Below are 22,732 nucleotides of genomic sequence, written 5' to 3' on the forward strand. Positions count from 1 at the left end.
CCAACAATAGTTAAAATCTGAAGGAATGAACCTCCACACTTATAAAAGCTAATTTCAGTGACAGAAAACCTGTTTGGCAATAATTAAGGTCTATAACACCATTAAAAGTTTACCTACAATGGAATGGAAAGTCCCTATATTTCTCTGGTGAATTTAATGGGTATCTATCATGCCTGTATAATAAGTCCACACCATTCAGGTGTTTCAATGCTGAGTCTTTGGGGTGAGATACTGGTCTGGCAGAGTTTCTGGAAGGTCAGGGGAACTGGTAGAGCAACCTCCTGATTTCTGTGTTTAATTTTACATATTCACTCGCATGAAATTGCTCTCAGGTTTATTCTTTATAACGGTGAATGCTGATAGCCTCACTGTTATTTTTACCACAAAATTTGGATCAAACTGTTTGTTCTGTGAACAGTAGTGTTCAAACGTAGTTTTGTTAGCTTAAAATCCAAATTCGGCTTTACCACTGAAGGGAAAATAATGAGCAGGAATGTGGGAAGTTTCTAATCAAACACAATGATATTGGTACTGAAGAACAAATATTACCATGTCTGGATAATAGGGCAGGCTCTGTGCACCCCAGTATAACTGTCGGGAGCAAGTCCGTCTCTGCTTAGCTGACTTGATTGACCCTCTTTAATTTTTCAGGCAATAGCCCTTTAATTAGTATAAAGCGGGACTTCTGTCTGTCTTCAGGAGGAAGTTCCGCCTCATAGAGCTGCCAACCAATTGGAGGCTGGCAGCTCTGTACACCGGCAGTGCCAGAAGAGGCTGTGGCCACTGCTGGTGCTGCAAGCAGTTTACATTCAGCGATGGATCCGGACATTCAGGCACATTGGGCATTAATTGCCCACTTAAGGGCCTCAAATGTGCCGTGGGCAGGTGACATACCCAATGCCTCCCTGCTGCTCATAAAATCGCAGCGGAGTCAGGAATGGGCAGGGTGCAGGGAATGCCACCAATGGCATAGCACCCCAATTTATGGGCCCACCTGCCTGCTTTCCCACCCGCAGGCGGCCAGTAAAATTGAGTCAATAAATATTTAGAATGAGTAACTACACTGATTGTAAAACAATTATCCGTTTTTCAGTCCTGATAATTATGTGCAGTGGGGAGGCGTTGGCTGTATCACCCACCCATGGCCCAGCTGAGGCCCTTAAGTGGGTAATTAATGCCCAATGTACCTGAATGCCCTGACCATACTCAGGTACCAATGTTTATTAAGATCTGTGATATTGTTGTTGTTATCACTCCATAAACTTCAATACAGAAGTAAAATAATGTATACCAGCAAATTCAAAGATCTAATCCAGTATAAATAATAGTTTCTAACCACAAGTTTAAATTGCAAACATTTTGTTCATGCAATCTTGATCCTTTAGTCAAATAAAATTCTGGTAATCTCTTCTGGATATTATTTATACCACTTATATATACCCCTTACGTTAAACAAAAAAAAATCACAATCGCATTCTCTATAATTTAATATTTCAGCAGCATAACTGACTGAAGCATTAACTTTATATTTGGAAGCTGTACTTACTGAGCAATTTTTATTGGAGTTTCGTTTCCAATGAGTTTTAATGGCCTTTGTTGCTGCTGTTGATCGCAGAGATGCACAAGTCTTCACACGTGGATTCAGCGTGAGTATATTCTATTAAAAACATATGTTGATATTAGTATAGTTTTCCATTTTAAAGACTGTAAAGTTCATAATACAAAATAACTCTATTTATTTACAATTTTTTTTATTCATTCATGGGCTATGGGCATCGCTGGCTAGGCTAGCATTTATTGCCCATCCCTAATTGCCCTTGAGAAAGTGGTGATGAGCTGCCTTCTTGAACTGCTGCAGTCCACATGGTGTAGGTACACCCACATTGCTGTTAGGGAGGGAGTTCCAGGATCTTGACCCAGTGACAGTGAAGGATCAGCGATATATTTACAAGTCAGGATAGTGAGTGGCTTGGAGGAGAACTTTTAGGTGGTGATATTCCTATGTGTCTACTGCCCTTGTCTTTTTAGATGGTAGCAGTCGTGGGCTTGGAAGGTACTGTTTTGGTGAGTTCCTGCAGTGCATTTTGTAGATGGTGCACACTGCCATCACTGTGCACTGGTGGTGGAGGGAGTGAATGTTTGTGGATGGGGTGCCAATCAAGCGGCTTGCTTTATCCTGGGTGGTGTCAAGCTGCTTGAGTGTTGTTGAACCTGCACTCATCCAGGCAAATGGAAAGTATTCCATCACACTCCTGACTTGTGCCTTGTAGATGGTGGACAGGCTTTCGGGAGTCAGGGGGTGAGTTACTTGCCGCAGGATTCCTATCCTCTGACCTGCTCTTGTAGCAACAGAATTTATATAGTTAGTCCAGCTTCTGGTCAATGGTAACCCCCCCAGGATGCTGATAGTGGGGGATTGGGCAATGGTAATGCCATTGAAAGTCTAGGGGTGATGGTTGGATTCTCTCTTGTTGGAGATGGTCATTGCCTGGCATTCGTATGGCGTGAATGTTACTTGCCGTTTCTCAGCTCAAACCTGGATATTATCCAGGTCTTGCTGCATTTGGACATGGACTGCTTCAGTATCTGAGGAATCGCAAATGGTGCTGAACATTGTGCAATCATCAGGGAACATCCCCACTTCTGACTTTTTAATGGAAGGAAGGTCATTGATGAAGCAGCTGAAGATGTTTGGCCCTGCAGTGATGTCCTGGAATTGAGATGATTGACCTCCAACAACCACAACTATCTTCCTTTGTGCTAGGTATGACTCCAACCAGCGGAGAGTTCTCCCCCTGATTCTCATTGACTCCAGTTTTTCTAGTTTTATTAAGATCCTCCTGAGGAATCAGGTTTATAGAAATTAAGAATGGGCCTCCAGCTGGCATTGGGGGCATGGGTGTTTGATTTTGGACCTTGTGGTAATGAGGGCCATCGTCCTTCACAGGAAGGACAGAATCCCAGGATCAAGACGGCATGGGAGAGGAAGGAAGGGCAGGAAAGCAGTGGAGGCCGTACCCTCTGCACAGGATCAACCACTGAAGACAAAGCTACCTGGAGATAGCCTAGAACCAATGCCACGGGAGACTGTGACTCTCCAGGCAGATGGACAGAGATATCTATGCCCTCATCATTGAAGACTTCACACCTTGTAGCACAGCTCACCACGCCCTGCAAGTGGCCATCAGTATTACTGTGGCTTTGAATTTCTTCGGTCGTCTTCTAAGGATCAACTGTGGACCTTAGCAGCATTTCAAAAATGGTTGCACACTACTGTATCTTGCTGGTCATTGATGCTCTCTTTGCCAGAGCTGGAGAGTATGCTCATTTCATGAAAGACTTAGCCTCTCAGGGACACAGGGCCGTGAGTTTTATCACCATCGCTGGAATTTCTCAGATGCAGAGCATCACCAATAGAACCCATGTGACCATCAAGGCACCCAACAACTGGTCAGGTGGATTCATTAACAGGAAGGGCTTCACTTCCTCAACATCCAACTGATCTGAGAGCACAAGAGTTTCCTCTATTTTTGCTCGCCATGGCTCCTTTGTCCTCCATCAGGCTATGTCAGATCTACATACCAAGGCCTGAAAGTGTGTGGTTGGACCCAAGGGAGTAAAGGAAATCGTATGAAGAGATGGCCACTGACCTCTCTACAATAGCCCCAGTTAAAGGCACAGAGGAGATACAACCAGTGCCAGCTGCTCAGCAGGCCAACCACTGAGCAGGCTATTTGGTTTCTGAAGATGTGATTCCACTGCCTGGATCGCTCAGATGGCACCTTCCAATAACCTCCTGCAAGGGTCTTGGTGATTGCAGCAGTCTGCTGCATTCTCGGTAACATGGCCCTCCAGAGAGTTGTGGACCTTGAGGATGGTCAGGCCCTAAAAGGAGAAAGCTCATCGAGGGAGGAGCAGGAGGTAAGAGAGGAGGAGGAATTGGAGGCAGAGGGTGATGATACTGAAAAGAAAAGTGTCCCAAGCTGCATGACGAGGCGTCTGCCTCCTGCCACCCTCTGGGAAATGGGCCTTCCTCCTCCCCCTCATGGCCTCCAGCTTTAGATTTAGGTCAGCATCGATGAAGCAAGAGGCTGCCCTGCCCCAGGTGCCAGGCCTCCTGCTCTCATGCTCCCTGCTTGCTTCCCCCTGGTGCTGTGGAAGACTTTGGCACAATCAGCAGCTCTCTCCTTCTGGCCAACCAGTAACCTCAGCGATGACTGCTGTGGGGTCTCTAACCTGACCTAACTCCATTCCTGCCCCCACTGGCTCCAGGTGGACAGGAAACCCATCCCCATATCAAATAAGGGTTTCCCCATGAGAAAATCAGACTTTCAGGTTCCATTTCGAGGCAGATTTCTGACCCCCCCCCTCCAAAAACAGTCCTGGCTCCTGCTTCCCACCTCCATGGCAAAAATTCAGCCCCTGAAGCCTGACTTAATTATCCTACCAATTTTGTACTGGCATGAAGAAGTCATGGGTGCAAATGAACAAAAATAAAAGAGTAGCAGTCTCACTCAGAAGTCAAGTTAGCAGTCGTACTTCCAAGCTCGTTGATGAAAAGTTAAGGTAACCTCCCATGTGTAGTTTCACACCACATCTCGTTCGCTCAGTCGCTGTACAGCACCAGCCATTTGGAAAGCCATACTTTAAAAGCCCATTAAACCTCCTGGGAAATTTATCATCTTACTTTGATTCTTCAACATTATGGCAGAAATGATGCCCTTGCCTTTGCTTGTACAACATTAAAAATGAGCTGTCGGGAGAAACAAACCTCTGCACAAGTATTCAAGCCCCATACTCAGAAAGTTTAATGTGATGTGCACTGAACAGTGTAACCCAGGGTTGAACAGCATTCCACACAACATGCTGTTCTGAGACTGATATATGCAGTATAACTCTAGCTTATAAGAGCTCTGTTCATGATAGCTTCATAAGAGCTATACGATCCTTCCAATTCACAGTGTATAAATTATTGCAATCTTCAGTTTTTGTTTTCGACAGAGGCAGAGTGAACAGTACCTCTTCAAGGTATGGTCTTTTCCACAGCAGAGACATTCCCTGCACCCAAGCAGTGATGAAAGCAACAAACTGCATTTATCCCACACCTCTGACATAGCAAAACAACCCAAGGCATTTTACAGGAGTCACTTAATGAGATTTTAGGGCATATGACCAAAAGCTCGGTTAATGAGGTAAATTCCAGGGATTTCCTACGAGGGGGAGAGGTTTCAGGAGGGCATTCAGAGCTTGGGCCCTGGGAGTTGAAGGGGGTGAGGCCATGGAGGGATTTGAAACAAGGACACAAAATTTTAAAATCAAGGGACATGAAGTAAATGTAAGTCAGTGAGCACAAGGGCTGATGGGTGAACAGGACTGGATGCAAGTTAGGAGCGGAGCCTTAGGCATGCTCAAGTCTACAGAGGGTGTGAGGTGGGAGGCTGGCCACAATGACAACAGAGCCAAATATAGAGAATCGAACTTTCTCGTCACTCATTTACCTTTGGATGTTAGGATTAATATCAGTTACAATATTTACAATTTAATATAAGCAGTGGTATAGAAAAAAATGCCCATTTTATAGAAAATCAAAATTATTGAATATCTTAGGGTTAGCTTCATTGACCATTTGACAAGATAATAGAATCCTCGCTTCTGAGTAGGAAGTTCATGTTTGAGCCCATGATGAAGACCTGCAGTAACAGAAATTGAACTGAGGCCTTGTTTGCCCTATTCAATTTGATATAAACAACCCCTATTCAAAAAGGAATAAGCGAGTCCTTCAGTGTTCTGTCCATTTATCCTGCCCACAGCTAGAATAGGTCATCTGGTCAGAACATCTCATTGCTGGGGCGCTGCTGTGTGAAAGCCGGCAGCATCCATGTCTCCTAAAAGGGCCTCACTGTAAAACCTCTAATTGGGCCCCCTGCTTCCACTGCCACCTCCACCCGCCCCCTCCCCAGGGCTATCTGTCGCTTGCTCGTCCTGCTTTCTACCCTTAATGTCCCAATTAGCACATTCCTTAGCTAATATCACCACCGTCAACACCTCTTTGACCTTTTGTCTATGACATCTTTGGCAATCTCTTCTTTGCCTCCACCTATCACTGGCCCTCTATCCAGCTCTACCTGTCCCACCCCCCTCAACCAGCTTATATTTCACCTTATTTTTTATTTTTCCTTAGTTCTGTTGAAGAGTCATACAGACTCGAAACGTTAACTGTGTTCCTCTCTGCAGATGCTGCCAGACCTGCTGAGTTTTTCCAGCTGTTTTTGTTTTTGCTCCTGCTTCCTTTGTTCACCTAGCGTCCTGAATTGGACAAGGCTCCAAGAGATGGATTTGTAATTGACGATTCCTGGGAAGATCTTCAGCGATGAGCCCCAACAGCCAATTCCGCGTTTCCAACCTGGAATTGAGCCCGAGGTCGGATCACAACAGAACCAAGAAAACCCAGCTCTAAGAGCTCAAATCCTACCACGGTAGTTCGAAAATTTTTGAATTCTCAGTTTTAAAAAAACATGCCGGAAATAAAAAGCTAGTAACAGTAAACGTTGTTTGATTGATGTAAAAATAGAACTGCCATCCTTACCCAGTCTGGCCTTTACATGACTCCAGCCCCGTCCCTTTGTGATTGACTCTTAACTGCCTCTCTGAAGTGGCCTCGCAAAATGCGCACAACTGAGCAAATCTAGCGATCACCTTCATCACACGAACTGCAGTGGTTCAAAGCAGCAAGCCCACCACCACCATCTCAGGGCAAAATGGGCAATAAATGCCAACCTTGCTAGTGATGCCCACATCCAGAGAATGAATAAAAATTGACAAGAAAAGATGTCTGATCCCCAACCCCCCCCAAAAAACCCATTGTTTAGGGACAAAATTATATAGGGCAGGATTTTTCGGCTCAGCGTGTGGGCGCGGGCCCAACACTCACAACGTGAAATAGCGTGCAATAATGTTGGGCGAGCATCCCAACATCATCACGCACTCGCGCGATATTTCGGTCGACGGGCACGCGCAGGAGTCGGCAGGCTGTTAAGCCAATTAATTGATTAATTGAAGTGAAATTTTCTCTGCCCACCCAACCTTATGGTTGGCGGGCGGACGAATAGGCCAAGCGGCCTTTGCATTTTTTGCGAAACCTCATCCACAATAAAGTGTCACATGCGCTAGGACATATCAATGAATTTTAATCAAAAATGTTGTTTGACGTATAAAGCCTTCATGAAGCCTCATCCCGCCCGTGGATGAGGTTTCATGATAAGTGCGAAGGCCGCCTGGGCTCTTTGCCTGCCCGCCAACCTTAAGGTTAGATGGGCAGCCCTGTTAATTGTTTCAATTGGTTGTTAAAAGGCCTTAATAGGATTTTGACGGTTCGGCAGGTGCACAGCCGCCTCCGGTGCACGCCCGCTGACCTGAAGATCGGACTGATGCGCCATGGCGTCGGGACACACGCCCGACGTCACCTTATGTCATTTTACCTGTCGGCGAGCGGGGCCTGCTCCCGCATGCCAACCAGAAGATTCAGGTCCTTATTTTTGAAATCTTTATTTTTAATGTTAAAAATCTTCAGCTCCCTGAGGCAGCTCTGTGCCTTCAGGGAGCTTTCACCGAACACACTCACGCACATGCGCACACTTCAGCGCTCGCCCTCCTCCCACCCCCACTTAGGCAACGTTGAGGTTATCAGCGCGCATTTCACATTGGCTGCCCGTTAATTGGGGTCTGGACCGTTGCGCAGCCGATCCCACACTCATCGAGGTAAAAATTCTGCTCATTTGGTAACTTAACCAGTTCAAATGAAACACAGAAGTAGCATACTTGAGCTCCAAAATCACAGATTTAGTCAAACTTTGACTGTCAAGAGATTTTAGCAGTAACTTTAACTTAACCCACCCAGCGGGAAATCTGGTAAAAAGAAACGGAGCAATACATTTTTAAACCCGATCAGGCACCTGCTTTATACCCTGCCTGATTTTAAATTTCCATTGTGGGCAATGTAAGTTAAAATTGGGTGGGGGGCAAACTGGCAGCCAATCTGATGGCATTAGTTTCCTGCCAGGCAGGTATGTTAAAATTACCTCCAATGTCACAGGAAATGTCATTCTTTTGCAGGCGATTAAATTCAAAACATATTTTCAGGCACGAATTTCGACTAGTTCCTGTGGATATTCTAATCCAAGTGACAGGTAACATATGGCTGGATTGCTGAAGTGGTTGATTAACATACAGGAACCAGAGCCAAGAGTTTGGGGTGCAAGAACAACAAGGATCTTGAAATTACACAACGGGATACCAGTGTATAAATATTTAACATGGTATTCTGAAATTGTTCTGCTATTTTGTTGAAACAAAGTCTGAACTGTAATAGTAATATATTAATTAACAGAAAGAGTATATATCTTATTTTAGTTCATTTGGTTATTTTTAACTATTAAGAAAATAATAACTATGTTGAGCATATTTCCCTCTTTAAAAATATACTGCATCACTTCTTCTTACCAGTAGGATTCACTAAAATTCCAAACAAAAATCTTTCATATCAATAAAATCTCCAATAATTACAGAAAGGGAGATTTCATACAGTGATATAATTCTCACATCAATATATTCAATTTGTCCGAGTAACTTTGTTCAATGGCTTGTGAATGGACACTGACTTAGACGCATCACAATTTAGCATTTTAGGAGAAGTATCCAGTTAACATAAATCTTTCAATCATATTGTCCAACAGTCCTTATTATTTAAACTTCAACCAAAACCTTCAACTAAACCTCTGTACTCAGATGACTATCATAAAAATGGTTCCGGCAATAAGATTACAAAGGTCAAAGGGGACATTATTTTCAGGTAAGCTCTTCCTGACAGGAGGTATCAAAGATAATAGTTAACAGATTTAGTAGAGTACTTTTATGCAAGATGTTCATATGTCACCCCTGCACCATTGTGCCCCAGCCTCGAAACATTTCCCATCCCTGTGTCAGTCATGATACTGATACTCGCCTTTGAATCAGAAGTTTGTGGCTTCAAGTCCCACTCCAGAGCCTTGAACACAAAAATCTAGGCTGATGCTCCAGTGTGGGACTGAGGGAGTGCTGCATGATCGGAGTTGCTGTCTTTCTGTAAAAGATCTCACGACACTACTTCAAAGAACAGCAGTGGAATTATCCACAGTTTTATTGCCAATACTTATCCCTCAATCAACATCACAATAATGATTATCTGGCCTTTATCACATTGCAATTTGTGGAATTTTGCTGTGCGTAAATTGACTGCCATATTTCCTATATTACAAATTGATAAAACTTCAAAAAAGTAGTTCATTGAATGTTCAATGATTTGGAACATCCAGAGGTTGTGAAAGGTGCAATACAAATGCATGATCTTTCTTCTTTCACTGTATAATATAGGAAATCAACTTTCCGTCTTACATTTTTGTCGAAGCCTTCACTAATGGACAAACATTTTGCCCTCAAAGCATAGACCAAAACAATGTACATACCCATACAGTTAGAGCGTGAGACTACGCAGTGACAACAAATCACGAGCAGTAAAGGGCAACATGTCGTTTTTCTTTTAAAAAGGTTAGCAGAAAATAAAAGGCAACGCATCAGGGGGTCTTGACATTATAGCACAGTGGGTAAGAAGATTAATACAATGAGTAAGATTATTTCAAAGCTCAAACAGGGATTTGAAATAACCACCAGGCATCTAACAGCGCAGCAACTTCATTTTGTCGCAGCTAATTGTTTCAATTTCTCCAATGACACAGAAAAAGGTGACTTCAACTTTTAGGGTGAACAGTGGAAATTCAACTACTTTAGGATGCCAGCAAGAGGCCATAAGCAAATAAAAACTCTATTATATTGTGGGAAAGAAGATTGAAATGGGAATAAGTAATGAAAAACATTGGTTCTGTTTAATTTTCCTGCATAATGAAAATTTGGTCCACTTTCTGCTAAATTAGTAGGTTCTCCTTAGTGCAGAAAAATGTTTTTGGATAAGGGTATGAGCAGGAGTTAAAATATATTATTGAAATGAAAAAAGGTACAAATTACAGCAGCATTGATGTCATCTGTCATCAAATTGTAATTTAAAGTCCTTTATAAAACTGAACGGTTATAAAAAAAATTGTAATTTGGTATGCAAATTAAACCTTCAAGTCCATTTTATGTCCCTTAAATATAATGGGTCATAAATATTATTAAAAAATTGAAACAAATGCTGACCGGAGAAAGGAATGCAGAGTACAACTTGTACAGTAGATTTTATGGCACAATTTAGTATTTCTGGGGAAGTATTTTACTGAAATAAGGTGGTTTGATGAGATCAGGAACACAATGTTGAGATTATCGGGCCAGGCTGTGCAAGGTAGAAATATTAACAACGCTCTTATTGAAACACCCTTTGTTTGGAGTGTAGAATCCTTATATTCTGAGTTGCTGGTCAGCACGAGTATATTATTTCACTTGCCAATTTTTTTTCCACAATATTAGTTAGTGGTGAAAAACACATTTCTATACATCTGATTTAGTTTTGACACTTGTCAGTCACTAAAGTCTGCAAACCAGTTTTCCTACTCAATCCATTAGTCCCCACCACTTCATCAAAAGGCAATATTTTGGAGGGGATGGGTGTGAAGGCCACAAAATTGAAATGTAATTTATGTTTTTAAAAGTGAGTGGATGATAAGGCACCCATTTTAAAAGTTGAAGTAAAATTTGCCAACATTCACAGACTCCTCTCAATGTGGAAGTGGTTTGTTGCACCTGGTTCAACACGGTAGCAAAATTTTATAGGGTATTATTGATCTTTGTCAGAAGGTGAGAATAATATTTTATCGTAAACCAGGGCAGGATATTCCATCCAGGAATTAATTAAAATGTCATAACCAGCGCGAGAAAGAGTCGGGCAATTTTTCACAGAACAAAAATTGTATGAAAATAACTCAAATGAGAAATGTGTGCTCTTAGCTTTCACACACCAACATGGCTTTGAAGTACAAATAATTAAAAGTTTAATTGTTTTGCACCACAACTGGCCATCAATGAAACTTAAAAAAAACCTACAAGACCATTCAATTGTGTGGCAGGTAATTTCAATGAAGCAAGATTACATGCCTTTGACAACAGCAGCAACATATATTTATGTAGTTCCTTTAATGTAAAAGCGCTTCACAGGCACATTATAAAATGAAGTGTGATGCCAAGCCACATAAGGAAATATTAGGTCAGATGATCAAAAGCTTGGTCAAAGAAGTAAGTTTGAAAGAGTGCCTTAAAGGAGGAGAGCAGGGTAGAGAGGCAGAGGGGTGTCGGAGAGGGTATTCCAGAGCTCAGGCCTAGACAACTGAAGGCGCCGCCACCTACAGTGGGGCAATTAAAATCGGGGATGTTGAAGAGGCCATTATGAGAGGAACGCAGATACCCTGGAGGGTTGTGAGGATGGAGAAGATTAGAGAGACAAAGAAGGGTGAGGCCATGAAGGGATTTGAAAACAAGGATGAGAATTATAAAATCAAGACATAAACACGACTTCGTGCAAGCTAAGACACGGACAACAGAGTATTGGATGACCAGTTTACGGGGCGTAGAATGTGGGAAGCCAGCCAGGAATGCATTAGAAGAGTTGAGTCTAGAGAAGGTTCACTGGGTTGATTCCTGGGATGAACAGAATGCCTTATGAGGAAAGGATGAGCAGCCTAGTCCCATACTCAATGAAGTTTAGGAGAACTAGAGGTGATCTTACTGAAAACATATAAGATTCTGAGGGGGCTTGACAGGGTGGATGCTGAGAGGATGCTTCCTCTCCTGGGGTAATCCAGAACTAGGGGGCACAGTTCCAAAATAAGGGGTCTCCTATATAAGACGGAAATGAGGAGGTATTTCTTCTTTTAGAGCATTGTTAATCTTTGGAATTCTATACCCCAGAGAGCAGTGGAAGCTGGGTCATTGAATATGTTCAAGGCTGAGTTAGACAGAGTTTTGATCTACAAGGGAGTCAAGGGTTATGGGGGGTGGCCAGGAGTTAAGGTCACAATCTTACTGAATGGTGGAGCAGGCTAGAGGAGCCAAATGGTCTACCCCTGCTTCTATTTCGTATGTTCTTAAATTCTTAACCTAAGAACAAAGATTAACAAGCCAGTTAGGGGCAAATGAGAGGTGATCATTTAATATATATTAATTTCCAAGCTTGAGACAAAATAAAATATTTTGGGCTCTATAACAAAGGGAATAAAAACAGAAAATGCTGGTAAAACTCAGCCGGTCTGGCAGCATCTGTGGAGAAAGAAACAGAGTCAATGTTTCGAGTACGTATGACTCTTCTTCAGAGCTAAACCTCTAAACCTCTAAATTTTGCGCTCGTCGGGCACGCGCGATCTGCAGGCTCAGAAGCAGACGCAAAATGTGCTTCCACCTGCAATTGGCCCCCGACCACGATCTTACACTGGCCATTGATTAACAATGGGATATGCTGATGTTGTTGCTACATTCCAGCATGATGTTACATTGAAGGAGGGAGGGTAGGATTATAAAACCCTCCAGAAATTAGGTGGGGGGAGATGATTACACTGGGATGATGGATTTGTCTGCTGGTTCTCTACCTCTGTCTGGCTGACAGCAGTTTAAAAGTCATAGGAGGAAAGGGCATCGGTCTAAAGCTAGCAAGGAACTTCTCCAAGTACACAGATCAGGCTCCGGTTGCAGCAATCGGGGCTTGGCTACAGTATTAACCCCAGGACTGAGCAGGATGAGCAGCGTCGGTGTCCTCACCAAGTCAAACCTGCCAGCAGCTGGAACAAGTGCCTGAAAATTCCAAGTAAGGCTACCTTGTTTCCCAGGAGGGGCACATGTATCTTTCTCAGGCTTGACAGGGTAACCTTGGCTTTCTCTCTTTGTGGTTCCTCCAGCGGCCTGTTGACCCTCCATCTGACCACCCTTATCTTTGTGACGGGAACTGTTCCTTTGGGAATCTGGCTGTGGCCTCCTACCAACAGATAACCCATTCCCGCCCGCCAGAAAGGCAGTGGGTTGGAGCAGGTTTGTGCAAGAGACCAAACAAGCTCCAAAAAAATGCACCCGGCCATTAAAATTGGCTTCTTAAGACAACCCTTAAAATCAGTCCCCACATATTTGAAGCGCACGATGGAACCGATAGTATAAAATCAACTTTCTGCTCATATTCCTGTTTAATTTTGCTATAATTCCTCCTGTAACCATTGTAATAAATATTCCAAGAGTCTACCTTCACAAATTCTAAATCTTACTTTGGCCTTTCCCTGAGTTTCTCAATCAATAGCCATTGTTTCATGACCCATCCTGCAGTTGAGTTGGCATAAAGTAAATACTGTTTCCTAGATAGTCCTAGATTTTTAATTTTTTTTTTACATCATGGCAATGAACATTAATACTGCTGACTGGAACATTTTCCAATCTACTCACCTAGTTCTGTCTTGGGCCAGGCATAGGATACCCAGCAGCTACAGAGGAAAATTCCTTTCACTACGGGCTGAATAATTGGGGCTGAATGATCCAGCTAGGTCACAGGTCTCGATTGGCAGGTGCCAGTGTCATATTTAAAAGACTGTCAGCCGTGTACTGCTGACAGCCTTCCAGGTGCTCCAGACTGCCTTCTGCCTTCCCAGAAAGCCCGCACACACCTGAAAGATCCATCTTCCATGGCTGCAGAGCAGTTCTGCATAGAGTGGAATCCCTTCCTTTTGGTGAAGGCCACTGGCTGGTCTGTAGGAATCTGGATGATCACATGTGTGCAATCGATCACACCCTGCACCTGGGGGAATCCAGCAATAGCTCCCAACCCAATGGACTTCTCCGCTTGAATGTTTAGATCGGTGCAGTAGCGCATATATTCGTCAACCCTCTTGAACAGGGCATTGGTCACTTCCTTGACGCACTGGTGGGCTGCAGACTGTGAGATCCCACATATGTCTCTAGAAAGATCCAGAGGCATAGCAGTTTACAGCCACAGTCATTTTCGGCACCGCTGGCATTGGGTTTCTACCAACCCCATGGGTCTCAAGCTTCTCCTGCAGCATGCTGCATAGATCAGTGACGACTTCCCTGGAGAGACGCAGGCCCAGATTCTACCCAACCTTCAAAAATGTCCGCCCGCAGGTCGGGTTTTCAGTCGGGGGGAGGAGGGGTGGGTGCAGGGCAGGCTGAAACAGGAGGTGGGGCAGGCAACCCTAGAACGAGTGCAAAGTGAGGAGGCGGGCTGGGGGTAAAGCCTGCCTCTGTGCTCCGGTACTGTTTTTAACTAACACTAATGACACAAAAAATATTCCTCCAGCCCTCACCTCCCCCCCACCCCACACACTCCCTATGCCCCATCCATGCCAACCTATGCCAACCCATGCCCCCCACCCACCCCCATTTCCCTCATACCCCCTATGCCAATGTAGAGTCAACTCATGTCAACCCATGCAAGCTCGAGGGGGTCGAGTGGTCCACTCCTGCTCCTAATTCATATGCTCCCCACCCACCACCCTTTGCCCTTACCCCCTCCATGCCAATTCCCTAAGTATCCTCGGATAATTCCTTGAAAGCTTTGACACTTCCTGGACAGCTTGGGCAGCTTTGACAGGTTTGATCGATTTGACAGCTGGACAGCTCCTTAACATTTCCCTGACAGCTTGACAGTTTCAATGATGTTGTGCGTTAAAAAGTGCATATTCATGTCCACTTTTAACAACCACAAACGGTGAATTACCTCTCCCAAAGGGTGCCTTACCTCTCCCAAAGATGCCCCAGGACCCTATCCAAAGGGGTACTTTATCTCTTCAAAGGGGTGCCCTAGGCTGTCTAAATGAATCCACCAAGGTCAGGCCTCCTCTTACCTGTTCTAATCTGCACACTCCGGATTCCACACTCCTGTTCTTCAAAATCCCACTTCAGTGGAGGCTGTTGATGAGAACCCAGCTCAACTGAAGTTCTGCGCCCCGCCCCAGAACCGCAACCCCACCCCCCTCCGCTTCAAAAACGGGGAATGGCAGGTTCAGGATCAGGGCTTAGAACCTTCTGCCATTTCTGGGATTTTCGTCATGACGGAGAGCCTCTCTGTCGTGGAGAGAATCCAGGCCGCAGTCTTCGCTGACACGGCCACTTGGACATCTGGAAGTAGTTGAGCCTCACACAGTAGCCATCCCATGAGGGCAGCCTCTTCACCGCATGGAGGCAATTTGGGTGCCCCCACTCTGTGCCCTTCTCCGATGTCCCCACCTTGAGGCTGGTCCTCTTGTTGCTGATGTTCCACTTCTGATCCTGGACCTCCCTCCCTCTCTGCAGCTCCTCCTCTTCAACCGGGTCCTGAAGCCTGGTGGATAAGGCCCAGGGCCTCTCCACTTGTGCACAGCCTTCTATCTAGATGTCTCCCCCACTTCCCCTCACTCGTTTCTTTTAAGCAAGCGCCACTGTCCCAATGCTCCATAAATTGCAGCCAATTAGCCAGTATAACTGTACCTTACTTGTCTTCCCGTCTCACTAATGTGTGAAACCCACCTTCCATGTCGGCTGCCATCAGTAAAACGTGGAAACAATGTGAAGACAGGAGCAGGCTGGGAGGCAGGGGGCGTAAAATCAGGGAAGCTGCCGGTATCGTCGCCTTCTCGCCTCCACTGGGATTTTACCAGTGGCGGGATAGGTGGTAGGTAGTCACTTAAGGGCCTCTTCCAACACCACTGCTTTTTTTTCCCCCTGGTGGGGCTGCTGGAACTGAAGAGCTGCGGCCCTCTGATTGGCTGACAGCTCTTGGAGGCGGGACACCCTCCCTCAAAGGGGCAGAAGCCATGGCTGAAGGCAACTAATTGCATCAACAGTGTAAAATTCAGTCATGGCTTCCAGGGCCAGCGGAGGCAGGCTTGCCCCCAACTTTCGGGCTGGTTGGCAGGGCCACTGCCATCACATGAAATCTTGGCCACTGTCTCTCACATGGCATCCGGGAAAAATAGAATGCCTCTGACCAGGGGAGCGGTGAGGAAGACAAGTTAATGGCACTGGGTATTTTCCTCTGAAGCTGAACTACTCTGTTGAAAACACAAATATGTCATGTAATTCTTCCATTCTTTTTCAAAGGTTAAATTCCATAAATGTGAACTAAAAAAGTTAATAGAAGTGCATCATTTTTAAAGTACATTTTTGCAAGGTAGTAAGCCCCAAGTCTCCCTGGGGGTATACCACAAGCTGGTGCAATAAGAGGAAAGAGAAGAATAATTGTAAGGAACGTGTACAATTTCAGCTTTGGTGCTTCCAGAGCTGACGGGAATGATCCTATGACTAATAAGCTTGGGTTAGAATTCTCTATTTGCTACTTGGTTATTTTTACAGGAAAGAAAACTAATGTGATGTGCTTTTCCCCAGTAATGGATTATTTGTTGCTACCTGGAGAAAGTCATTTCAAAATGTAAAGGAAAATAATTAATTTCCAAAGGGGAAACCAATCCCTTTGGGATCAATTACCTCTGTGCCTTTTGGCCCTGAGCAAGTGTGGGCTCCATTGAGCTTAACAGGTGAGCAGAATTCCAGTGGTTGTCTGGGAGTGGCCTACCAAAACATCCCCCAAACTGCTGCTGGGATGTGATGCTCCTGTTTCTTCCCTCCTTCACCAAGCAGGATTTTAATTTCTGCCCAAAACTGCCATTTCCCCCTTTTTATGTCTTGAGTCTATGAGTTCACTAGTTGAGTAAACTCGAATTGCACGCCTCCATATATACTGGTTAGTTGATGCTCACTATAAATAACGGAGAGAGACCGAGTGGGACATAAGAACAAACCGTAATTATTTATTGCAACAGAAGGCAGAGCACTCACTCCTCGCATGCTCCCACAATACCTCCAGCTCTAGACTTAACGTTAACCAGTAGCCCATGCTGTACAGTGATTGGTCAGTACTGTCACATGGTTAGTTCAGTTGCATTCTCTTAAAGGTACGTGGTACTCCACTTTACCACATCCCTCCCCTTTTACTTAAAGTATACAGTTGGCAAACTTAACAACGTGAACTATTTACAATAATAACTATTTACAAATCAAGTCTCTCAGGAGGCTATCTCGGATGTGTTGAGTGTCGCAGTTCAACAACCTCGGCTGGTTTTTCTGAGACCTCTTTTTCAGGGGACAGTTGTCCACTAGGTACCTCAGTAGAAATTGGCAAGTTTGTCTCCCCGACCCCCTCGGGTCCCACAGGCCCCACCGGTACTTCCAAATCGTGTGACCTGTCCTCTACATGCGGAACAGACTCAAGCATAGATGAAGACTGCAATTCTTCTTGTGGGATTGGCGTTCTTTTGCAGAGATGATCCACACGCCGTCTAATTATTTGGCCGTTTACCGATACATTATAGGAGAGGGGTCTAGTTACTGCACTCACCTTGCCTAACAACCAATTGGGCCCATCTCCAAAGTTCTTCGCGAGGACTGCATCTCCCACCATGAAAGTTCTTTTGTCACTATGACCATCATGCCTGGTCTTCTGCGCCTCTTGGCTTTTCTCCACCCTCCCCTCTAAATTCAGCCGGATTAGGGTCAGGCGGATGTGGAGACATCTCTTCATTAGTAGCTCTGCAAGGGCAAAGCTGATCGTTGTGCGTGGCGTGGCCCAGTATGTGAACAAGAACCGGGATAATCTCGTGCCAATGGAATCCCATTCCACCTTTTTCATCCCAGATTTGAAGGTTTGGACTGCCCACTCAGTTCGATGCTGGGTGGTGGGGTGAGGTTTTGATATGGGTAATGCCGTTAAGGGTTGTGAACCTGTGGAACTCACTGCTGGTAACAGCGGTCCTGTTGTCGGACATGAAGACCTCCGGCAACCCATGCACTGCAATACTCTGCCGCAAACGTTCTATGGTGCCAACTAATGTGGGCGACAACTTCACAGACATCCATCCATTTGGAATGAGAGTCCATCAGTAAAAGGAACATTGTGCCCAAGAAGGGCCCCACATAATCGACATGGAGGCGCACCGATGGCTACCCCGACCATTCCCATGGGTGCAATGGAGCTAAGTGGGGGAGCTTTTGCACCTGCTGGCATTGAGGACAGCTTTTGACCAAGTCCATGCCTGGCCACCACAAATAGCTGTGTGCGAGCATCTTCATTCTGCTAATGCCCGGGTGAGCGCTATGTAGCTCGGCTAATAACAGCCTTCTCCCCCTCAGGGGCACGATAACCCTTGCTCCCCAGAGTGATATGCCGTCCTGGCAGGAGAGTTCATATTTGCAATCAGAATAGGGCTTCACCTCCTCGGATTTAGATCCACCTGACCAACCATTCAAGACCTGCTCCCGGACGTTAGGACAATAGTGGGCCCCAGCTTGTCCACTCACAGATTTGCCTGGTCTGAACAGGGGAGGAATCCAGAAAATTTAGCACTAAGACCAGTTCCTGGGGAATCAGAGCCTCCCCGTTATTAGCTGGCAGGGGAAGGCTTGGTGCGTCGGAATGTGCGATTTGACTACCCGAACAGTGGATAAAAGTGTATTCATAGGCGGCTAATATTAGTGCCCATCTCTGGATGCGAGCCAATGTGATGGGGGTATTGCTTTATTTTCTCCAAATAATCCCAGCAGGGGCTTGTGGTTGGTTATAATGTGGAAATGGCGACTGTGGAGATATGGATGAAACATCCGGATGCCGAACACAATAGATAAGCCCTCCTTTTCAATTTGGGAATTTCGTCGCTCTGCGACGCTGAGTGTGTGAGGTGTATAACCAATGAGTTGTTCGGAGCCACTCATCATCCGATGTGAAAGGACAGCCCCTATTCCATAAGGGGCCTCATCACATGTTGAAATTAATTCCTTCTTGGGGTCAAAGTGGACCAACAAGGCCGAGTATCTTAACAATTGCTTCACTTTCAGGAAGGCATCCTGGTGCGGGGGTTGCCAACTCCATTTCTAGTTGTTCTTAAGCAGCCCATACAATGGGGCCAGCACAGTCGAGAGGTTTGGGAGGAATCGGCCGTAGTAGTTTACCATGCCTAAGAAGGCCTTAAGCTCTGTGGTATTTCTCAGGGCAGGTGCGAGCGAATGGTCTGGACTTTTTCTTCCACAGGATGCAGGCACTCAACCTTGTGCCCCAAGTAAACTACCTCCTTAGCTTGGAACAGACACTTCTCTCATTTTAAACGTACCCCAGCTAGTGCGAAGGGTTTGAGCATCTCTTCTAGATTTGCGAAGTGTTCATCGTCGGTCAGTCCCATGACCAATACGTCATCTAAGTAAGTGATAACATGGGGCAATCCCTGGAGCAAGTTTTCCATCGTTCTTTGAAAAATAACATGCGCCGAGGAGACCCCAAAGAGTAGACGTGCGTATTGATAGAATGCTCGGTGTGTATTAACGGTGACGAATTCCCTAGAGTCCTTTTCCAACTCTACCTGCTGGTAGGCATGGCTCACATCTAATTTCGAATATGTGCTGCCCCCTGCCAACTTCTAATACAATTCCTCAATCTTGGCTATCGGGTATCTATCAAGTTTGGCCTCCTTATTGACAGTTTGCTTATAGCCACCACATAAATGCACGCTTTGATCCGGCTTCAGTACAGGTACAATGGGTGCCACCGACTCAGGAAATTGTTATAGGATGCCCAATTTTTCCAGTCTGTCCAGTTCGGTTTCAACCTTGTCCCGTAGAGCATAAGGGACTGGTCTGGCTCTTATAAATCTGGGGGTTGTGTTTGGGTCTACATGGATCTTGCCTGTAGCCCTCAAATCCTTCCCAACTTGTTGAAAACGGAAGCATACTTTAGCAACAATTCCTGTAAGGCTTTCGTTGCAATTTGAAAAATTTAGGCCCATTTCAATTTAATCTTTTTGAGCCAGTTGCAGCCTATTAAGCTGGGGCTCTCTCCAACTATCACTATCAAAGGGTAACCTTTCAGATTGATTTCCATATGTCACCAAGACTTGACATAACCCTTTCAGTCTTATTTCTTCACCCATGTATGTTCTCAGTTTAGTGTCCAAAACTTCCAATCTTAAAGGATGGGCTCCTTTATTCAAGTATCTGAATGTATGTTCTCCAATGACGGACATGACGCTCCAGTATCAACTTCCATCCTAATGGGTTGTCCATTGACTATAATGACTACTTGGATTGGCTTGGTTCTACCCACTTTCAGGATATATATCTAATTCTATTTCTTCTGGTTCTTCCATGAGGCATATGTCATGATTTCTCCTTTTGCCTTTAAAATACTGTCTCAGCCGATCTCTGCAGTGCCGCCTCATGTGACCATAGCGGTGGCAGAAAAAGTATTTGACTTGTTTGAATTGTCGATCGCCCACTGAATACATATCTCTCATTCATTTTGTGGGTTTTCAGTGTGGTACTGCTGTTTTTTACTGATCTGTACATAGGGGGCATTTCCCGTCTTTCTGTGGGGTCCGATGTTTTCGTGCCTTTTGTTGCCGGTCTGTCCCGCCCTACCAGACGGACGGTGCCATTTTGTGCATCTCTTATAGCTTCCGAATTTCTAACAGCACTCCCCATGGCTGTGGCTAATTTTAATGCCTTATTGAAGTCTAGATCAGCTTCGGCTAGCAAACTAGCTTTGAATAGAAAACAAAAAAAATACCTGGAATAGTATCAACTCCAATCCCGCATATCAGTTGGTCTCTCAACATATCACTAAAGGATGATCGGAAATCGCAATGTTCAGTTAATGCCTTTAAAATGGCAACATAGTCCGCTATTGTCTCCCCTGGAAGCCTGTTCCTTGAATTTAACTTGAAGCACTGCTTAGTGACTGAGGGCTTTGGTCTCAGGTGGTTATGTACAATTTTTATTAACTCATTGAAGGTCTATGAGTTGGGGGTGTTAGGTTGTGTGAGGCTGTGGATCAGCCCGTACGTGTTGCTCCCGCATGTGGACGAAAGAATCACCCTTTTCTTTTCCTCCCCCATGATGTCGTTGGCGATAAAAAAGAACGCTAGACATTCGACATACTGAGACCAGCCATCTGAAATGGGGTCGAATGGAACAACACGCCCGAACTGCGGCATCGTGAACGACTGCAAGGGGACTGCGCTTCCGATGGGCTTTCCAGTTAATGACGAATTCAGGTGTTTGGCTTACCGCAGCTTTCTTGACTGCCGTCGATCGATTCATGTTTTGCTTTCCGCAGAGTTGCCCTCTCTCTGGGGTCGCTTATAGTTTTCTGTCCAGAGCCATTTTTCTTGATGTAGCTCTTTAAATGTATTGTCACTTTAAGAGCAGTCACGTTTTTTTTTTCAACTCTGACTCTGCAGCTGTCAGCTGACCTGTGCTGGGTTTCGTGCTCTTATTGAGTTTTGGTGGGATCCCCGCGATCGCAATTCTGCAGGGTTTATTTTCTTTTCTCTTTCTTTTCAAATTTAAAACTGCAGCACTGATTTCTGCTCTGATTGCCGTCTATTTTACAATTTAAGTACAGATTCTCTTTCTAATGTTTTGCTTACCCGTCTTGTGGATTCTCACTCAGGGGTCTTACAATTTTTCATCCCTGTCGCCAGTTTTATGTCTTAGGTCCATGAGTTCACTAGTTGAGTAAACTCGAATTGCACCCCCACTCCATATATACTTGTTAGTTGATGCTCACTATCAACAACAGAGAGACACCGACATAAGAACAAACTGTGATTGTTTATTGCAACAGAAGGCAGAGCACTCAATCCTTGCATATTTCCACAACCACCTTTAGCTCTAGACTTACAATTAACCAGTAGCCTGGTCTGTACAGTGATGGGTCAGTACTGTCACATGGTTAGTCCACTTGCATTCTCTTAAAGGTACACTGTACTCTACTTTACCACACCTCCCCCACCCCCATCATCACCGGGCTGGAAATCTGCACCCTCCGATGGATGTAACTCTTTCACCCAATTGTCATTAGAAAGGCAAACTATGCAACAGTTGTAGCATGGTCTTAAAAATAATCCCTGTTTGGTCAAAATGTACTGCAGAGCCGAGTTTAAATTCAATGAGGGGGCAAGGAATTCAGGATTGTCCATTTTGGGTACGAGAAATGGTCAAGAAGCCTCATTGTTTAGCCTCTCCCATTGCATCCCATATATATAAAGTTTGGTTTTAATACATTATAACAATCAATAGCACAAAGCAATGCCCAGTGGTTTAAAAAAATGCACAGTAAGATTAAAAATATGAGTCAACAGTACATTGAAATGCATATGTGTATTAAAGAGTAGCTTCAAACATGTTTTTGAATAGAGTAAAACATTGCCAAGAGAGGTGAAAAATTCCATCTTAATGCAGCAAAGGTCTTTCATTGTGATAAATACAGATCACTGGTGAATGCAATAGCTGCTAAATTTAAGTAACTAATTATTGATTTTTTGGCTGTTTGGTATACATTGCTTTTTCTACATTCATGTATCAACCTGCAAGGCATTTAATTATAACAAGTTTCGATACCAATAGTGACTTTTTTCAAAAAAATAGGCAAAAGCTAAACATTGAGGCGTGCTAATTTCTAAATGATCTGCATGTTCTTCCTCCTCCCTTTATTCTCACCTTGGAATGAAAAGTCATACACCATCTCCTGCTCATTCCTTGACCTCAGAATTAAAGAAGACCTAACCTCCCTCAATCTTTCCTTCCTAGAATTAACATTAAACAAAAAATAAAAAAGGAGATGGTTTGTGTCATCTGATGCCGGATTAACTTTGAACAGAATCGTCCCAGATTTGCACTAAGTGTGGTAGCGGGTAGGGAA

The 22,732-nt window shown here is 44.6% G+C and overlaps 1 protein-coding gene across 1 annotated transcript in view; it reads right to left on the minus strand.

The window, feature by feature from the left end:
- The window catches only part of LOC144692241 (dihydropyrimidine dehydrogenase [NADP(+)]-like), an 812,799-nt gene that overhangs the window by 680,754 nt on the left and 109,313 nt on the right, over positions 1-22,732 (minus strand). Inside the window, exon 2 of the mRNA XM_078560835.1 lies at positions 1,547-1,657. Within this exon, the coding sequence (XP_078416961.1) occupies positions 1,547-1,657 (111 nt within the window). The remainder of the gene's footprint in view (positions 1-1,546; positions 1,658-22,732) is intronic.

The sequence above is a fragment of the Cetorhinus maximus genome, chromosome 17 (assembly GCF_964194155.1).
Source record: "Cetorhinus maximus chromosome 17, sCetMax3.hap1.1, whole genome shotgun sequence".
Taxonomy (NCBI): Eukaryota; Metazoa; Chordata; class Chondrichthyes; order Lamniformes; family Cetorhinidae; genus Cetorhinus; species Cetorhinus maximus.